This window comes from Ambystoma mexicanum, chromosome 7q, assembly GCF_040938575.1.
Source record: "Ambystoma mexicanum isolate Mex_15411 chromosome 7q, UKY_AmexF1_1, whole genome shotgun sequence".
Classification (NCBI taxonomy): Eukaryota; Metazoa; Chordata; class Amphibia; order Caudata; family Ambystomatidae; genus Ambystoma; species Ambystoma mexicanum.
The window spans coordinates 734630904-734650310 of record NC_090941.1 but is presented as its reverse complement, the minus strand read 5'-3'; the positions used below and the strand labels follow the sequence as shown (position 1 = coordinate 734650310).

At 47.1% G+C, this 19407-nt stretch overlaps 1 protein-coding gene across 3 annotated transcripts in view; it reads right to left on the bottom strand.

Moving 5' to 3' along the window:
• The window catches only part of RDX (radixin), a 1120111-nt gene that overhangs the window by 570198 nt on the left and 530506 nt on the right, over positions 1-19407 (bottom strand). For all 3 annotated transcript variants that reach the window (XM_069639966.1, XM_069639965.1, XM_069639967.1), the window contains one exon: positions 252-526. In XM_069639966.1, coding sequence (XP_069496067.1) covers positions 252-526 — 275 coding nt within the window. The remainder of the gene's footprint in view (positions 1-251; positions 527-19407) is intronic.

Below are 19407 nucleotides of genomic sequence, written 5' to 3'. Positions count from 1 at the left end.
GTACTTCCTCAGTCAGCTGGATGGAAGCGTTTTGTGACCAATGAAAAACTGGTATAGAAAAGATTTTAAAATGATTAATCCTCTCAACTCTTTCACAGCAACATACATGTTTTAACTAATGGTTCTATGATGAAGACTTCGGATGCCAATTTATTTTTCAAACAAAAACATGTTGCTAAAACACATTTTTAAAAGGATTGCCTGCAAAGTTAAACTCTGCTAGATTTGCAGCAGTCCTCCCCAACACTTACCGCTGTGGCAGAAGTCTATCGTTGGTCAAGTAGCCAGGTTTGTGGACCTCTTTGCTATAATCTCCATATTTGGCTTGGACAGCATACGAGGCAAGCAGGACAGCAGTTTCTGGCGGACAATATATTTCATCATTTAAAATAGCTTCTTTGACTTGCAAAAAAAACAGCCTCTGCGTGATTTCTTGGATTAACTCTTCAGACACATCTTCTGGGAAAAACTTTGCTCTGAATTTGAATTGAAGAGGATTCTCTTTCCGCACATCTTGCTGCGTTACCTTTAAGATAAACAGTATGTTTAGCAAAGTGTCACTTTGAACAACAAGTTACAAATTATGTTTTTACAACTTCGGAACAATAAGCAGTCGCACATTAGTACAATTGTAGAGTAGGGATATGCAACCTTTGGCTCTTAACTCCCACCAGCCTTAGCCAGCACAGTCAACAGTGAGGAATCCCTGGGGCTGCAGTGCCAAACATCTGGGAGAACCACAGGTTGCATATCTAATATAGCATGTTGCAAACACTTGTGTATAGGCGCGTTATAAATGCCATATCATATCATAACTTGAACAGGCAGTCAGGTAGGCTTTCGTTTTTATATATCTACTTGTTAGAGTGACTAAATAGTTAGAGAAATGTACTGGTCTTGTAAAATGAGTATCTAAGTTTCACACCTGGCAGGTTAAATTAATAAAACAGCACATATAAACATACATTACATAATTTATTTGGAAGCTTCTAAATCAGAAAGCTGGACAGACATGGACAAACCATACATACACTTCACTGACAGCCTTGCCTTTTCCCATCTGGCACCACATTTGAACCTTGGGTGCACAAAAGGCATAAGCCCAGTAGGCATTACACAAGAGCCAGAGCTAGGCCTGTGAGTGTCAAGTTAGGTTATGTTAAGATAAAATCATTTTAAACTATGCCAAATCACTACATCACCACCGTAGTGGTCTCAGCGCGCCCGGTTTGTCTGGTGGTTAGAGTATTTGTGCCTTTCCTTGGATATGTAGACTGCAGTCTGCGAAGGAAAAGGTGTAGGGAGAAGATAAGAGGATGAAAAGGAGGGTGAAATGCCACAGTCTTAGCGATAGGGTGATGTATAAGAGGTAAAGGAATGTTTTGTGTTGGCTTAGGTGCGTGTGGACCCCTTAAGGAGAACCATTGATCAGGCATTATGGAAGATATGTTCTAAACATGTTTGGCAACAGAATGATTGTCTAAGTGAAACAGCATAGAAGGACAATAGATAGTTCATAACATTGTTTGGCTGAGGGATAGGGTGGAGATGGACTCCAGCCACCAGTTAAATCAGGATGGCTTTTTTGACCCAGAATTATTTACATTGGACAAACTTGAATAATAGTTCAGTAATGGCAAGCCAGGAGGTCAGCTTGACCCCGACCTAGAATAGGCTGGGAAAGGTAAATATGGGTGGGGTATAAAATAAAAGTTAGGACAGGCTAAATGGATCTGTGCACATAGGATATGTTGCAAGCCTAGCACTTAGACGGGGCAGGGGGGGTGCGGAGGGGGAACAGTGCAATACTCTGATAACGCACAATCAGAGTGCAGTTGCTGCAAAGATCAGGGTTTCTGTGCAGGGGCTGAGTGTGTCACATGGGAGCTGTATGTCACAGTAAGGCCACCTTGAAGGCCCGATAAGTGGGGAAGGAATCTTTCAGGCTGCAAGCCAGCAACATGGGCCTAATTAAGGCGAAAGATTACCACTGAAGGGCCACTAAACTGGCTGTGTTATAGTACGAATAAGAGAATTACCTTAAATATACTTCCAGGTTAGGATAGCCTTCAGTACGAGGGTTTCTGGTTGAGGATGCAGCCTGAGGCCGTTACCCGAGCAGTCATTGGGTTCTTTGAGGATTCTTGGGGGTTTTTGTGAAGAGCGGGTCCCTCTTAGGCAGTTACTGGGCTCACCTGGGAGTAATCTTTATATAAACCACCCCTTTCAAACCACTTACATAGGCATAGTTAGGTTAGAAGGTGGCAACATGACGAACCTAGATAGTTCTGTGAAAACAGCTGTTTATTAGATAACCTGATTTTTACACAGCACCGAGCAGTCTTCAGGGCTAAGGTCCCAGGATGGCCCTCGGCCCAAAGTGGAGACAACTGGTTTGAAACCCAAAATAATTTTTTACAAAACGGACACATATGCAAGGTAAAATAATGATGTGGGCAGCTTATAACCCTGGAAACCCTTTAAAAAAAAACAACAGCCTGGTTTGGTTGTGCACCAGAAATCAAATTGCCCATTTTCATGATGGACTGAAAAATTAGCAAGATTTTCATTGTAGCTACATTTTCACTGTTTTGTTAAGGTTGCCAAGTATCCATACAGCACCAAATGACGGCCTCTGCCTGGCACTTCTAGGCAGCAGTCAGATTAAAGGAAAAATGGGATGCGAAAAAGAGCGTAACAAAGGACAAACAGGGAAAGACAAACTAGCAGGTAAAATAGAGAGTGGTAATGGTTGTGAAATTGTGGGTGCATAATGCTCCAATATTGCCTGCAACGTGAACGAATGAAGTGAAAAGTTAAGAGGATGCCCAAAGGTGTCAGTAGATAAGTGAGAATTTGCATGAGGGCAGTTTTAATATGGAATACATTACTCACCGTAATCGTATTTCTGGTGCTTGTATCTACTTAAATTCACATACTATGCAAAGACCGACATCTAGTGGAAGCTGCCGAGTATTACAGTTGTTTTTCGAAACTCGAAAATGGGCGTCGAAATAGGGCGTGCCAGTAATACTATCCCTATTGTGACGTCCCCTATACCCATAATCCCTCACGCGTGTGGGTCCCTCAGATTGTATGTTTTCTGACATGAGGTAGCATGAGTAGTGCCAGTACAGAGTTCCCAAACAGATACATACATATCAAGTAAACATCTATGCACCTTCTCTCAGGGGAGGAAAGGTGGGCGCATGTGAATCTAAGCAGATAAAAGCACCAGAAATGCGATTACGGTGAGCAATGTATTCCTTCTGATGCTTGTGTAATCTGTTTAGATCACATGCTATGCATAGGTTAGCAAGCGGTTTTATCAGAAGGTGGTGGGTTGTGAGAAGGAGTAGCAGCAAATAGATGTTTGAGAACCGCTTGTTCCACCTGTGTATCTTTTTTGGAATGTGTCAATGCAGTAATGCCGAGTGAAGGTGTGAACTGAGCTCCATGTAGCTGCTCTGCAAATGTTTTCTAATGGTACACTTGTAAGAAAAGCTAACGTAGCCCGTGTGCCCCTTGTAGAGTGGGCTCTAGGTGTAAAAGCCAGTGTTTTTTCTGATAATGAATAGCATAACTGTATACATTTGACTATCCATTTGGAGATTGCTCTCTTTTAAACACGCTCTCCTTGTCTGAGTGTAGCCATGGAAACAAACAGTTGATCTGTTTTCCTAAGCGGTTTGGTCTTATCTACGTAGTAGAGAACCGCTCTCCTCACATCTAGTGTGTGGAGTTTGACATCAGCTGAGCTAGTTGGCTTTTGAAAGAAGGCCGGGAGCTCAATAGACTGGTTTACGTGAATCTTTGAAATAAATTTAGGTGAAAACCTAGGGTGAGTGCGTAAAACCAATTTGTCTTTATGGATGATAAAGAAGGGGTCCTGCACTGACAAGGCTTGGATCTCGCTGACTCTTCTTATGGAAGTGATAGCTACTAAGAAGGCAGTTTTATATGTAATGTCTCTAAGGGTAGCCTGTTGCAGAGGCTCGAAGGGGGGTCCCATGAATTTTGCTAGTACTATGTTTAGATCCCAACCAGACGGGGGTTAGAGACTGGAGGATGTATTCTTTTCACTCCCTCCATGAAAGCTTTGATGACTGGCATTTTCCACCATGAGATCTTACTTTGAAAGGTGCTGTATGCTGATAAAGCTGCTAGGTAGACTTTAGATAATCAAAGACCAACCCTGAATCCAACAGGTGGAGCATATAAGTAAGAATGTGTGCTGGCATACACTCTATGGGGTTGATCTGTTTAGATTAGCACCAAATGACAAAGCTCTTCCACTTGTGGAAATAGCAGTGTCTGGTGTTTCGTTTCCGTGCTTCCTTTAGGATGTCCATACATCGTAGAGGAAGATTAAGGTGTCCGAACTCTATGACTTCAGGAGCCATGCTGCCAAGTTCAAAGAGTGAGGTTGTGGGTGTAACGTTAATCCCCCGTGTTGAGTCAACAGGTCGATCTGGTACGGGAGCTTGATGGGAATCGCACATCGCCAGCTTGCGCAGATGTGGATACCACGGTTGTCTCGCCCACATAGGAGCAACCGGGATGAGTGTTATCTGTTCCCTGTGTATTTTGTTCACTATCCTGCTGATCTGTTGCCTGTGTATTTCGTTCACTATCCTGCTGATCAATGGAGTCGGGGCAGGGAGGTGTGAGGGGGGGGAGCGTAAGCAAATATCCCTGACCAGTTCATCCATAGGGCGTTCCCCTTGGAGTTTGGCTGGGGGAACCTGGACGCGCAGTCTGGGCATTGCTTGTTTTCTCTTGTAGCGAACAAGTCTAGAGAGGGGTAACCCCAAAGAGAGTAGATGTGGTCTGCGATGTCTGTGTGTAGTTTCCACTCGTGCTCTTCTGGTAGAGGGTCTCTGCTGAGAGAGTCTGCTAGTGTGTTCAGTATCCCTGGAACATGTTGCGAGGACAGGGACATCCCTCGTCCGAGTGCCCACTTCCATATTTTCTGTGCCAGCTTGGACAGATTTGGAGAGTGTGTACCTCCTTGCTTGTTGACATAGAACATTGCAGTGGTGCTGTCTGTTAGGACTTGTACTGACAGGTTCGTCAGGTGTTCTTCGAAGGCTTGTAGGGCCTTGAGGACTGCCAATAACTCCAAAACGTTTATGTGTTTCTGTGCAGTCACTTGTGACCACAGGCCGTGTGCTGAAGGTAGTGGGCCCCCCACCCGGAAAAGGACGCGTCCGTTGTGAGGACTGCTTGTGCTTCCGGTTCGTGGAAGAGTTTCCCCTTGAGTAGGTTTTCCCTTGACCACCAGCCTAAGATCTGAACCAGTGTTGGCGAAACAACCACTAGCTCGTCCCACTGACCACTTCCCTGAGACCATTGTTTCGCCAACCATTCCTGCATTGGTCGCATGCGCAGGCGCAAGTGGGGGACTAGGTAAATACATGATGCCATCATACCTAGCAGGCGCATTGCTTTGAGTTTGCTTATCCGGAGACCGGCTTGATACTGGGGTATTTGCCGAAACATATTTTGCACTCTTTCCATTGGATGGGTAGGCTAAGCCTGTTTTTGTATCTAATACAGCTCCTAGGAACTGTTTTGATGTGTTTGGTGTCAGGCTTGACTTTTTCTCGTTTATTGAGAAGCCCAATTGGAAGAGAAGGTCTATTGTCTTTTGCATGTTTACTTTGCAAAGATGGTAGTTTTCTCCCGTGATCATCCAGTCGTTCAGGTAAGGGTACACTGGGATTGACTCCCTGCGTAGGTTTGCTGCCACCACCACCAGGACCTTGGTGAACACCCTTCGAGCCAAGGCTATTCCGAAGGGCAACACCTTGAACTGATAGTGTTGGTTTGCTACTTTGAATCGCAAGAATCTTCTGCGCGTTGGGAACATTGTGATATGAAAATAGGCATCTTTCATGTCCAATGTTGCCTTTTTAACAGAGGGATTACTTCTTTTAGCGTTGTCATGCAAAGTTTTTGTGGTTTTACAAATTTGTTTGCAGGGCGCAGGTCTAGTACCGGGCGCATGGTCTGATCTTTTTTTGGAACAAGGAAGTACATTGAATAAGTACCCTTGTTTACCTTTTTGTGTGGTACAAACTCAATGGCGTCTTTGAAGAGTAGAGATTTCACCTCTTCTAGCAGGATAAGTTGTTCTTCCTGCAATGGTTTCTTTTGGCACTGGGGGGAGGTAAGACGGTTTTCCTTGACGCTCTATACAATAACCCCCTATCACCGTTGATGATACCCATTTGTCCGATGTTATACCCTCCCATGCGTGGGTGTAAAAAGATATTCGTCCCCCATCTGGGGAGGCATGGAAGGGGACCCGTAGCGGGGCGTCATTGCTTAGAGGGTGTCCCTCCACTTATGGTGGGGGAGCCTCTCCCTCGTCCGCTGACCCCTGGGGTAACACTGGGTGGCTTGTTGGTTGGTATTCTAAGAGGAACCTTGGTTCTGGTTGTAACCGGTTCCTCTCTGCGCGTTTGCCCCCCAAAGCGACGAAAATGACTACCACCTCTTTTGGCCTGGTTGTTTATTAGTCAATTGGCCAAGGTATTTGAGGGTCTCATATTCATCCTTGGCGGACTTGAGGGCGTCTTCAGCTGCCTTTCCAAATAATACTTTCTGCTCAACTGGCATATTTAGTAGGGTAGCTTGAGTCTCAAGTATAAAGCCTGACTGCCTAAGCCAGGCATGGCGTTTTAAAACTGGTGGCTTCTGCAATAACGCGTCCAGCGTTGTCAGCTGCGTCGAAGTAATTTTTTTAGGAGGACGCCTGCTGTAGCTCTGCCTTCGGCAGCCAGAAGGGGGAGTTTGGCCTTTAGTGGCTCTGGCACAGACTCTGCCAGGGCCTTTACTTCATCCCACTTTGTGCAGTGATAGCTGGATAGCAAGGTGGAATTGTTTTCTATACGTGCCTGGTATGCTGCAGTGGGCGCTATCTTTCTGCCCATGTCATATCATTTTTTGCTCTCCTTGTCCGGAGGGGCTTCGGAGGAGGCCAAGGGGGTACCAGCTCTCTTGCAGGTGGTGGTAACAACTAGAGAGTAAGGTCGAAGTTGGCCCCTTATGTATAAGGGGTCGGAAGGTGCTGGTCTGAAGAGTTTCTCGATCCTAGGGTTCACTGCCCTGGTATCGTTTGGTAGTTCTAGGGAAGGTTGAATCCTTCTTTGGACTGATTTTAGCAGGGGGATAAATTGGGTTGCTGTTTTTTCTCGCCCAACATACTCTCTGCAAAACCCTTGTCCTGTTGGGCCTCTTGTGTTTCGATGCCGAAATGCTCTTCAGCCCTTAAGAGTATATCATTGAATACTGTCTGGTTTTCCACCGGGGAGTCTGGTAAAACAGGGTCTTGCGGGACTGGAGAGTCCATCACAAAAACCACAGACTCTGTGTCCTCTTGGTCTTGATCGTCTTTCCCCCGGCGGCGTAACCCTCAATGTCACCATAATAGGGTTCACCCTGTCTAAGTGTTCATCCTCCCCTACATCCTAGTCGTAAAGGTCGTAGGAGAGGCGAGGAGTTTTGCGTGGTGGTTCAACAGCCAATTCTACTGGGGGAAGAGATCTCTTTTTATACGGTACAGCCGATGCCTGGGACTGAGAGGCTGTAGGTGTTGGGTTGGAACCAGACGCCTGTGTAGTGGGAGGCGTGGAGGACAAGTTGTCCAGAATATGTGGATGTTTTTCAAAGGAGTTTGCTAAGCAGGTCATGCGACTCATGAATCTGTCAATATTCTGTGCAGACCATTTGGCTGAACTGGGTATAACCCCTGGGTCGGAGGAGGCAGGAGTGGGGGTAGAGGGGGTATGTTCCTCTTCTTCCTCAAGACTGATAGAGTCAGGCTGTTGTGCATTATCAGACTCTACTATAGTGTCCTGTAAGGGCATACCTTTATGTTGGCTAGACGGCTGTTCCCTAGCTTTCTCCTTGCTAAGTGAGTCCCTCTCTCTAGAGTATCTGGATTTGTCTCTCCTTATGGTCCCTGCTCTTAGATGATGATTTTTTTGGAGCTCGGGGTCGAAGAGGGGGTTTGGGAGGACTACCTGGGCTTGTTCCCGGATGTAGGCCGACCTTCGACCGCAGGGATGGATTGCCCGGCGTCTTTCGCTGTTGCCGAGCCGGACGGGGGAGTTTTGAGTTGGGTGACATTTGTCTTGGTGGGCTTGTCATGCGGTGGCCGCTCGGAGCGCCCAGAGGACATCTGATCGGAAGATCTGCCCTTCATCCTCGACTCTCAGTGTGCGACCTTACTCGCATCGCCGTGGGGTGTGCGTTTGTGGGGGAGTGTGGTGCCCTTGCCGCCGAGTGTCTTCCCCGTAACAGGACCGCCGGCCTGTCTGCTAGGGTTGGGGGCTGGCAATGGGGAACGTTGAGGTTCCCTGTCACCCTAGCCGTCCAAAAGGACGGCGTCGCTGCCGTTGCTGGATGCCTCTTTGACGTCCATGGAGGCCTCGGCCTGCATGGCGTGATGGGCCCAACGTTTAGTTCGTCTATCTTTGAGGGTTTTCGGTCGGAGTAGCTTACAAGCCCAACAATGCACCTCGTCGTGGTCTCTATTCAAGCAGAGGTTACAGACCCTATGCTTGTAGACCCACGTGAACTTCCTATTACAGGAGGGGCAGAACTTAAATGGAGTACGCTCCATAATATATGCAGCCAGCTGGGCGACTATGGTAAAGGGTGGCAATATGCATGTTTATGACCACCCCCCACTCTCCCTACTGTAAGGCCGAGGCCGAGGCACCGTCGCAGTCTCCATCTGACGGTCAGCTTCGAAGTCTTCTTCAGTCTTCACCGCGTCGAGTCACAGCGTCGGCAAAGGACAGGAAGAAACACTAACTTAATTATTAAAGTTCAGCGGCATACTCCGAAAAAGGACCCCGCTTATATTTTTGCGACCGCTCACGATGGTGAAAAAAAACAATCTGAGGGAACCACACGCATGAGGGATTATGGGTACAGGAGATGTCGGAATATTGATAGTATTACTGGCACGCCCTATTTCGACGCCCATTTTCGAGTTTCGAAAAACAACTTTTATACTCCGAAACTTCCACTAGATGTCGGCCTATGCATAGCATGTGATCTAAGCAGATTACACAAGCATCAGAAAGCATATTACAAATTGTAGTGTATGCTGCAAGATGGATTTGAAATATGTTCACGTGTCAGCTTTCACCGTCTGGAAGGATGTTTACTTCTCCCACAAAAGAAACTCCAGAATAGTTATTCTGGGAGTACCAAAGACAGCCATACAGATAAACTTCGTAAAAGCCTCTTTTGTAATCCTTAGAAAAAGACAAATACTCAAAAATAAATACACTGGTGAGCAAGAATATGCTCAACCTAAAAAAGGAAACAAGTGACACAAGATCCATGCTTGGAGCCACACTGCTGTACGGATATGTTCCAATCAGTGGCACCAGTAGAGCAGTGCCACAGGAAGGAGCTCTACTACTGCTGATAATGAAGGGGAAAATTATGGTAAAAAATAAAGTAACTCACCGTAGTGATTACCTTACTCCTAGTCCATAGCTCCCTTTCCCCCATACTTGTGGGACATTCCGTCCTTCTTTGGGACGGGATAGAAGCACTTTTGTAAAAAGCATCAAAAACTTTGAATTTGTGTCCTTTTATTTTTACGCGGGGTACCACACGTGGCCGTAACCCCGCCCTCCTGAACTCCGCCCCACGCATCCCCATTCAGTCCTTTTCTATGGCCAGGTCCGAAACCATTTAAGCAATAAGACATGCATTACTTACCGTAAAAGCATTTCTGATGGTTGTATCTGCTTAGATTCACATGCTGTGCATATAGTCCGACATCCAGTGGTCACCGCGGAGTATTGCATCTCGTCTTTCGGGAACCGAAAGGGGACGTCGACATGGGCGTGCCTGTAACACTATCCCTACATGACATGTAGTTTACCCAAAATCACTCACGCGTCGAGGTCCCTCCGATTGTATTTTTTCTGCCATGAGTAGACCATATGACTATCGTGACTGAGTACAGAAAAGAGAGAGAAAGCAGTAAGACGTCTATGTTCCTTCCATCTGAGCGGGAAGGCTGGGTGGGCGCATGTGAATCTAAGCAGATACAACCATCAGAAATGCTTTTACGGTAAGTAATGCATGTATTCTGATGTTTGTTACTCTGCTTAGAATCACATGCTGTGCATAGACTAGTGAGCATTACCCGGAGTTGGAGGTGTGTTGTGAGAAATAACAGTAGTGAAAAGATGTCTTAGTACTGCTTGTCCCACCTGAGAATGAGCCCTAGAGCGAGTGTCTAAGCAATAGCGTTTTGTAAAGGTGTGTACTGAACTACAGGTTGCCGCTTTGCAAATGGACTCAAGCGGAACATTTGCAATGAATGCTATGGAAGCCCCAGTGCCTCGAGCAGAATGTGCTCTAGGCTTGAAGGGCAGTTCTCTCTTAGCTAGAGTGTAACAGAGTGTGATGCATTTGACAATTCACCTAGAGACAGTGGATTTGGAGACTGGGTCTCCTTCTCTGCCTGCTGCAACTGAAACAAAAAACCGATTAGTCTTTCTTAGTGGTCGAGTTTTTTCCATGTAAAACATGACTGCTCGGCGTACATCAAGTGGGTGCAGGCTTCTTTCTCCCATGCTTGAAGGGTTTTGAAAGAAAGTTGGTAGTACTATGGATTGGTTCACATGGAACTTTGAAATGAATTTAGGCGCAAACCTAGGTTGAGTGCGCAGAACCACCTTATCTCTGAACTCTTATAAAAGGGGTCTAAAACTGAGAGCGCCTGTAGTTCACTTACTCTCCTAATGGAAGTAATAGATATTAAAAAGGCAGTCTCGTAGGCAAGATCTTTAAGACTCACTCTATGCATGGGCTTGAAAGGAGGCCCCATAAGTCTAGTCAACACCACGTTTAGGTCCCATCCGGGAGCTGGGTTAGAAATGGGAGGGTGAATTCTCTTCACTCCCTCCATGAAAGCCTTAATAACTGGTATCTTCCACCACAACACTCTTTATTGTGAAGTAGTGTAGGCTGAAAGCGCAGCTAAGTGAACCTTTAGAGAGTTAAAGACTAGGCCGGAGTCCAATAAATGAGCCAGGTACAAAACAATGTGTGTGGGAGAGCAGTCAATGGGGTTGATGCTCTTTGAGTTGCACCAGATGACAAACCGTTTCCACTTACTGGAATAGCAATATCGAGTGTTGGGTTTTCTTGCCTCCCTGAGTATGTCCATACATCTCTGAGGGAGCCGCAGGTGCCCAAACTCTATGACTTCAGGAGCCAGGCCGCTAAGTTCAATGTCTGCGGGCATGGGTGAAGGGTCTCCCCTTTGTCTTGCGACAACATGTTGTACGGGCAAGGCAGTTTCACTGGAGGAGATAGAGACATCTCCATTAGATGCGTGATCCAGGGTTGGCGGGCCCACATAGGGGCCACCAGTAACATCATGACTGGTTCCTGATGCATCTTGTGCACTATCTTGTTTAGTAGGGGAGTCGGGGGGAAAAGCGTAAACAAATTTCCCTGACCATGCTATCCAGAGTCCATTCCCCCTGAAACGGTTCTGGGGGTACCTGGTGGCGTAATCTTGGCATTGAGCGTTCTCCGGAGTTGCGAACAAGTCGATCTCTAGGAAGCCCCATTCTGCGAAAAGGTTGGAGACGATGTCTTCATGTAATCACCATTTGTACTCCATTGGTAGTAGAAAATCTCTGCTGAGTATGTCTGCCAGAAGACTGGAACATGTTGTGACAATAGGAACATGTGTTTGAGAGCCCACTTCCAAATGTTCTGGCACAGTTTTCCCCTGCAGTTGTGTCTGGAAAGCTTTTAGTGCTTTGAACACTGCCAATAGTTCCAACAGGTTTATGTGGTTGGATGCTATGTCTGACGACCAAACTCTTTGTGCTGTTTGTTGAAGCAGGTGAGCTCCCCACCCTGTGTCTGTAGAGTGGCCTCCACTACGGGGGTGGTGAAGGATTTCCCTTTCAAGAGTTTGTCCCTTGACCACCACCGTAGCGAGAGAACGAGGACTGGCGAGACGACCACTAGATTGTCCCACTGTCCGCTGGGCTGACACCACTGGCTGTTGAGCCACTCCCGCATTGGACGCATGCGCAAGTGCGCACGGGGAACCAAGGAAATACATGACGCCATCATTCCTAACAGTCGCATAGCTTCGCGTACCGTCACCTCTCGACTGGCTACATATTGAGGGATTTGAACCAGCATGTTTTGGACCCTCTCGTTGGAGGGGAAGACGAGGCCGTCCTTTGTTAGAATTAGAGCCCCTAGGAACTGCTTGACCTAACTCGGGTCTAGGCTAGATTTCTACTTGTTGATAGAGAAACCCAGACTGAATAAAAGATCTATTGTTCTTTGGGTATTTATCAAGTCTCTGAGAATTTACATAAACCACAAAGAGAAACTTTGTCACAGAATCACTAACCTAGTCAGCAGATGCATACAAGAAGATAGTGAGAATCCACGTGAGGTCCCTACTGTTCCCAGCCTACCAAAAGGAGGAACTAGGCACCGCAGGAATCCCAGGGAAACCCTCTAGGGTAGAAAACCCTGCTGCGACACTTCAGGAGACGGGTGGAGCGTCTTCACCGGAATGTTGTGCGTTGCAGCTTTACTCGGGCGAGTCAGGTAATGTGGACGTCTTGTGAGAAGGCTGGAGTCTAATAGATGTAAAAGAAATAGATTAGTAAAGGGAGAAGGCGGAGTAATGCAGTAGGTTGGAGGATTCTAGAGAGGAGGTAGGGCTACCCGAGTAAGAACAGAACCCAGAGGAGATCACGATTTTGTTCCGTAGCTCCAAAGGTGGAATTGGATACTGGGTACCACAGGATAAAAGAGGTAAAGTCTAAGGGCAGAACAAAGGAGGATTGAGTTGGATGGTAAGTTACTGTCGCAAAGCCTACGGAAAGTTTCCTACCGTTTCGGGGCATAGTACTTTCTTGGACGGCGTGGATCCGCCGAGAGGAAGAAACGGCAGCTGAACGTTGCACACGGGAGGAGCCTCGAACAGTGAGCGGGAATGGGAAAGGTGTTTGCAGGTAAGATTTCTGAAACGATACAAAGTATTAATAGTAGGCAGAAGAAAGAGAATATAGAGCTAGGAGGCTGCACAAAGAGGATTCTAGTTGCGAACTTACGGAGCGTCTGGAAACAAAGTAGCGACGCAATGCTGTGTTTGTGTTCCTGCTAGAAATACGGTCACCTGACCGTCCGGGGGTGGAGACTCCTCTGTACCAGAAACTGTAGAAGGCTGGTTCGGCACAGGTCAGTGAAGCACCGCCATCTTGGGAGAATTCTGTGCAGCATAAGCCCCAGAATGAATGAGAACGGGCACAAACATATCGCCGCCGATTCCTCCGCCACAAAGACCATCTGGATAACAGAGTCATGACAGTATTTGACAGACAGGTTTCTTAAGAGTCCCCTGTTATGAGCCAGTCGTCGAGGTAAGGATAGAACGGGATGGATTGCCTGCACATGCTGCCACAGCTAGTACCTTTGTAAATACCCTTGGGGCAGATGCTATGCCGAAGGGTAGTACCTTGACTGATAGTGCTTGTCTTGTATCATAAATCTGAGGTATTAGTTCTGTGCTCCAGCAACATTGAAATATGAAAGTATGCATCTTTCACGTCCAGTGTTGCCATGTAATCCCCCTGTGAGAGCAGGGTATTTACTTCCTGCAGAGTTACCATGCAGAACTTTTGTGGCTTTACAAATTTGTTCGCTGGGCGCAGATCTAATACAGGGCGCATGGTCCTTTTTGGGTACAAGGAAGTACACTGAATAAATACCTTTGTTTACCTGTGAAAGAGGTACGACCTCTATGGCTCCTTTCTCTTGTAGTGTCTCGACTTCCTGAAGAAGGATCCGCAGATGGTCTGGTGACAGTTGTATTGCGCATGGTGGTCTGAACGTTGGGGACTGGCTGAAATCTATACAGTACCCGTGGGCCACGGTCTTTAGCACCCACTGGTCCGTAGTTATCCCCTTCCATGCCTGAAGGAATGATGTTAACCAGCCCCCAACCGGGGAGGTATGTAAGGGCACCCGAATCTTCAGCTCATTTTGAACCGGAGACCGGGGAGCGTCTGTGGGTAGGGTTCCGGCACCTTCCTTTCCCACGGCGCTGACCCCTCTGGGGATACGGGGTAGTGTATCTGCTGGTTCCCTGTGGAGAGGACCAATTGTTTCCTGAGGTGTAATGTTGTCGAGGGAAGCGTTGGCCACGAAAAAGGAGTCTGGACCCAGATCCTCGTCTTGTGGAGGGTCTCTGAGTAATTTGGTCTAGCGTCTTCAGTGTACAGTGCTCCTTTTTTGCGGTCTCGTGTGCCTCGTCGACTGCTCTTCCAAACAAGTTGGATTCTTCTAGAGTTTATTAATAAGTGACGCTTGCGTCTCTGGCTTGAACCCAGAGATTTTTAGCCAAGCGTGTCTCTTTAGGAGTGTGCCCTGAGCTAAAGATCAACCCACTGTTTCAGCAGAATCTTAAGTGTTCTTAATTATACTCTGGTTTACTTGTCTGCCTTCGGTTACCGTGACCAGGAGACAAGTCCGTAGAGGTTTGGGAACCTTCTGTAGGCCTTCTTGAACCAAGGCCCACTGAACATCCACGTAGCTGGCTAACAGGTGGTATTGTTAGCGATACGTGTAGAAAAAGCTGCTGCGGCTCTGACCCTCTTTCCAAGGGCGTAAAGCCTTTTACCTTCTTTGTCGGGGGGTGCCTCGCCGGTTGACAGAGGAACCCCTGCCCTTTTCCTTGCAGTGGTCACCACCAGGGAGTCTGGGGTGGAGTGACCTCTGATATAAATAGGATCAGAGGGACAAGGCCAAAAAAGTTTTTCTATCCCCGGATTAACCGCTCTGGTCAGTGCAGGTGTTGGCAACGAGGGAGCCAGACGCTACTTAATTGAGTTGAGGAGAGGAAATAGCACGGCTTGCTGGTGGCTTCTCTTGAAGAATATCCTCCACAAAGTCAGCTTCATGGACAGCTTCATCGGTAGTGATTTTGAAATGTTCTGCTGCTTTGCGCAACATGGCGTTAAACGTCATTTAATGGTCCACTGGCGAGGGCTGTCTAGTGGGAGTGGTCTGGGGGGAATCCAAACACAGGGCATCAGGATCTCGTGAAGGATTTGGAGACTGCCACGGCTGAGGGTCACCCACATCCGGGTCTTCCCCTCCACCCCTCTATGGGGTCATGCATGTCCTCAGGATTGATGACATTATCTTCGTCCCGAGTGTCTGCAGGAATCTCTTCCTCAGTGAGGTCATAGGTGTACACATCCTCTTCCAGAGAGGGGTCAAGGAGTCTTGGAAATTTGGCCACAGGGTCTAAAGGGCTCTCTTCCCGTGGTCTCCTTGGGGTAGGTTGCTCTGAACGGGTAACAAAACCGTCAAGCCTTTCAAACTTTTCTCTAGTACAAACAGAAGACCCAAAGTGGTCTAGAGGTAGAAAGGGCTCCTGTAAACGATCCTCTGCTGCAAATCATCGAGATTTGTGTCTCAACGTCGAAGAAATGCCTTCCTCGCCCTCCGAAAACTCCTCTCGGGGGAACGACAGAGGTAGCGTGTCCCTGTGCTTCTCTTTCGGCTTGGCGGAGGGTTCCAGTATTCCCGTGAGCTATCTTTGGATTTCAACGGATCCTTGGCCTTTTCCGTAGGCCTCGACGAATCCCTTGACTGCCGCCTAAGACTGTCGGCTGAAACAATTCTCGCTATGCTTTTGGCATTGTCCTCTGCAGACGGGAGGCGGGTAGTCTCAGCCTGCGATTGTGAAGTTTTCGGCAGAGCCGGGGCCTTGTTGTCGCCGGACGCCTTCTTGCGATGCGTCTCAACAGATTTTGGAATATTAGAAGCAGCACCTTTTAATTTTTTCGAGTGCCCGGTCGCTAGGCCATATGCGGCTGCGGGGAGGGTTACCGATCGTGACGATTTTAGTTGAAGACTGACTGGGGGTTGTGTGCTTAGTGATTTGCAAATGTACGTCTTTGTCGCTGGGGTGTATATTCCCCATAGCAGTGCCTGAGCCGTGCCTGGCGGGGCCGGGGACAGACGATACGGAGCAGGAGCACTCCGTCGAAAGGTCAACAACCTCTGGTTTGGAGGTATGTTTGTCACTATTGCCATAGTCACACTCAGTTGTTGGGGCAGCGGGAGATGACTCGGCCTTCGACATCCCGTAGGCCGCCCACCGCTTGACTCAGCGCTCCTTCAATGTTTTAGGACGGAGCAGCTTGCAAGCTGGACAACCGTCTTCGTTGTGATAAAGGGGCAAGCAACGGTTACACAGTTGATGCTTATCTCTCCAAGGAAAGCTGCCGTTGCAAATGGGGCAAAACCTAAATGGAGTCCTCTCCATAGCTGAGGATAGGTAAAGTGATGAAGACCAAAAAGGAAAGAGGAAGGAAAGGGAAAGGCATTCTCAGATTGTATAGAAATGTCCACCCGACCCTGCTCTCCCTTCCGTGTAGGCCGGCTGGAAGGCCCGGCCACGTGGTCAGCAGCGCCGACTGGATCACCATCCATCGAAGGTCTGTTGGAGGTTTCGGCGGAGAACTGGAACAGTCGTCGAAATGAAGGACGGTTAGGGTGATCTCAAGAAATGTATATTATATTATTCGACCAAAGGTCGAAAGGAAAATAGGCAATGTCTCTGACGAGCTATGCTTAAGGGGATCAGTATGCTGGGTGGAAAAAACAATCTGAGGGACATCGACGCGCGAGGGATTTTGGGTACACTACACTTCATGTAGGGGTAGTGTTACAGGCACGCCCATGTCGACGTCCCCTTACGGTTCCCCAAAGACAAGATGCAATACTCCACTGTGACCACTGGATGTCGGACTATGTGCACAGCATGTGATTCTAAGCAGATTAACAAACATCAGAATAGAGGATACTTTTTAGAGGAGACGGCAGACGGGCGTATGGAGGAAAGCGGACTATGGACTAGGAGTAACGCAGTCACTACGGTGAGTAAAACTTTGTTATACTCCTACGTCCCGTGCCCTTTCCTCCATACTTGTGGGAGATTCCCAAGCACGCACAGCACGTAGTTTGGGTGGATGGGAAAAAAAAACTTTAATGGAATAAGTTCTTAAGAACAGCCTGGCCAAACTGGGCATCAGCCCTGGAGCTCAGGTCCAAGCAATAATGCTTACAAAAAGCTGATGGGGAAGCCCACATAGCCGCCTTGGCAATGGTTTCCCAAGGAACATACTTTTGGAAGGCAACAGCAGCCGGTTTGCCACATACAAGATGAGCATGAATGCCTTTCGGAGGTTGAAGGCCTTGGATGGTATAGGCTTCTGAAATGCAGGAGGCAATCCATCAGGAGATATTTGCTTGGGAAGTCGGTTTCCCTTTCAGGTCCCCGAATGTGATAGAGTTATGAGGAGCCCCAGAGTTCACTCGTTCTGTCCAGATAAAACTCCAGTGCTCACCCGACGTCTAGTTGTGCAAGACTCTCTCGGCATCCGATGTCGGGTTAGGAAAAAAGACAGGTAAAGAGATTGAACGGTTCAAATGAAAATCGGTAACCAGCTTAGGCAGGAAAGAAGGATGAGTGCGGAGCACAACCTTAGCCTTATGGAAGGTGAGGAATGGATGTTCCACAGAAAGAGCTTGGAGCTCGCTTACTCGCCTTGCCGATGTCACTGCGATCAGAAAAGCGGCCTTCCATGAAAGGTATATGAGATCGGTAGTGGCCGTAAATTCAAATGGTTTATGGCATAATGCATTGAGTACCACATTCAAATCCCATTTGGGATGTGGAGTGCACACCGGTGGCAAAATATGCAGAAGACCCGCAACATGCCTTTTAATGACCGGATTAGTCAAGGAAAAGGAACAGCTGTCAGTGGGCAGGTAGGCTGCAATGGCAGATAAGCAAGTCCTGCAAGATAAGACATGAATGCCCGAAGCTTCGAGGTGAGACACGAAACAAAGAACAGTGTCAACCATAGCGTGCCTCTGGTCGAGCTGTTTACCCAAGCACCAATGGCAAAAACTGAGCCATTTGCTCCTATATTGAGCCCTCGTAGAGGTTTTCTAGCCGCTTTGATAAGGAACAAGTTCCTTACCTGTAACTATTGTTCTCCAGCATGGATTCACATGCAAAACCTACGGAATCCGACAAACGGCTTCCTTCCCTTTCTGCTCAGAGTGAGTAACTATAGATGCATATGCACTTTGTCATGTTCACCCCCTAACCAAAAAAGGACGAATAACCATGTAATTATCAAAAATATACATATTTTAATTTTTATCAAAAAACACATTACACAACAATTTATTTCTCTTAAAAAAGCTCCACATTATAATGAGAACACATTCTGAAATACATATCTATGTGTATATACATTGTCCACCTGGAGAAAAGGCTAACACTTCAAACCCTTTCTATACCTAACTCTAGGGTGTGTATCTATCTTGACCACAACTGTTATTATTGTTGCCCCTCTTGATTTATACAGGCAAGAGACTGTGCCAACACTTCATAAATGTGTTTCTAGGACCAACAGGTAACTCAATCAAAAGAATATACATATAAATCAATCCGCATTGTGTATCCTGCTTGTGCTGTCTTCAGGGCACTTAATATTTGTCATATATTCTCTGGTTCGCACGTATGTCATCACTTGTTAGCCATAATTTCAATATTCTAAAAAACAAACTCTAGATGGCAGACGTTAACATTAAACAAAAATGGCTGCCGATCACGTGAGAACACGATGCACACATTTTTTAACGTCGCATGTGATTGGATGCCCAGCGCTATTTAGAGCAGCCAGTAGCACACGACGCTCACTCTGCTGCATCGACACAACAGGCGAGAACGCGCTACATGAAGGCGAGACTGAAAGGACATAGCCCCCCGTAAGGTAATAGCAATGCGCCGGCACTAACCACAGTCCTGTCCCCGCAAGAAGAAATCTTATTCTTCTTTTCCCTGTCCCATTAGGCTAGTGTCAATACGCCAGCACTAGAGGGGTCATAATAATAACTGAAGTCGGAAGTGAAGGATCCCACTTAGGCATTTTGAAAAGATAAACATTGGGGATATCCCAACCGGTAAGCCCAAATGTAAGAAAGAGCGTATGAATGTTATGCTTCCATAAGGTTTCACTAAAATTCTAAAAATAAAAGGGCATTTATTTTTACTCAGAATGAACAAGTTGGAGGTGATATACAGACAAAAGCGCCAGTCTCTCTGTCAGAAACTAGGGAAACATGGTATTCTGCAACCTACGCGTGAAGTGAAGCGAGCGCCATTTTTTGGCAGGTCAGGATGTAAAGAGTCCGCATTAGGTAAGCACTTATTAAGTGCACCATATTCTTGAGTTTGATGATTGATCTTAGATCCTTGATTATGAGACAGGGATGTACTTGTCTCGGATGTAG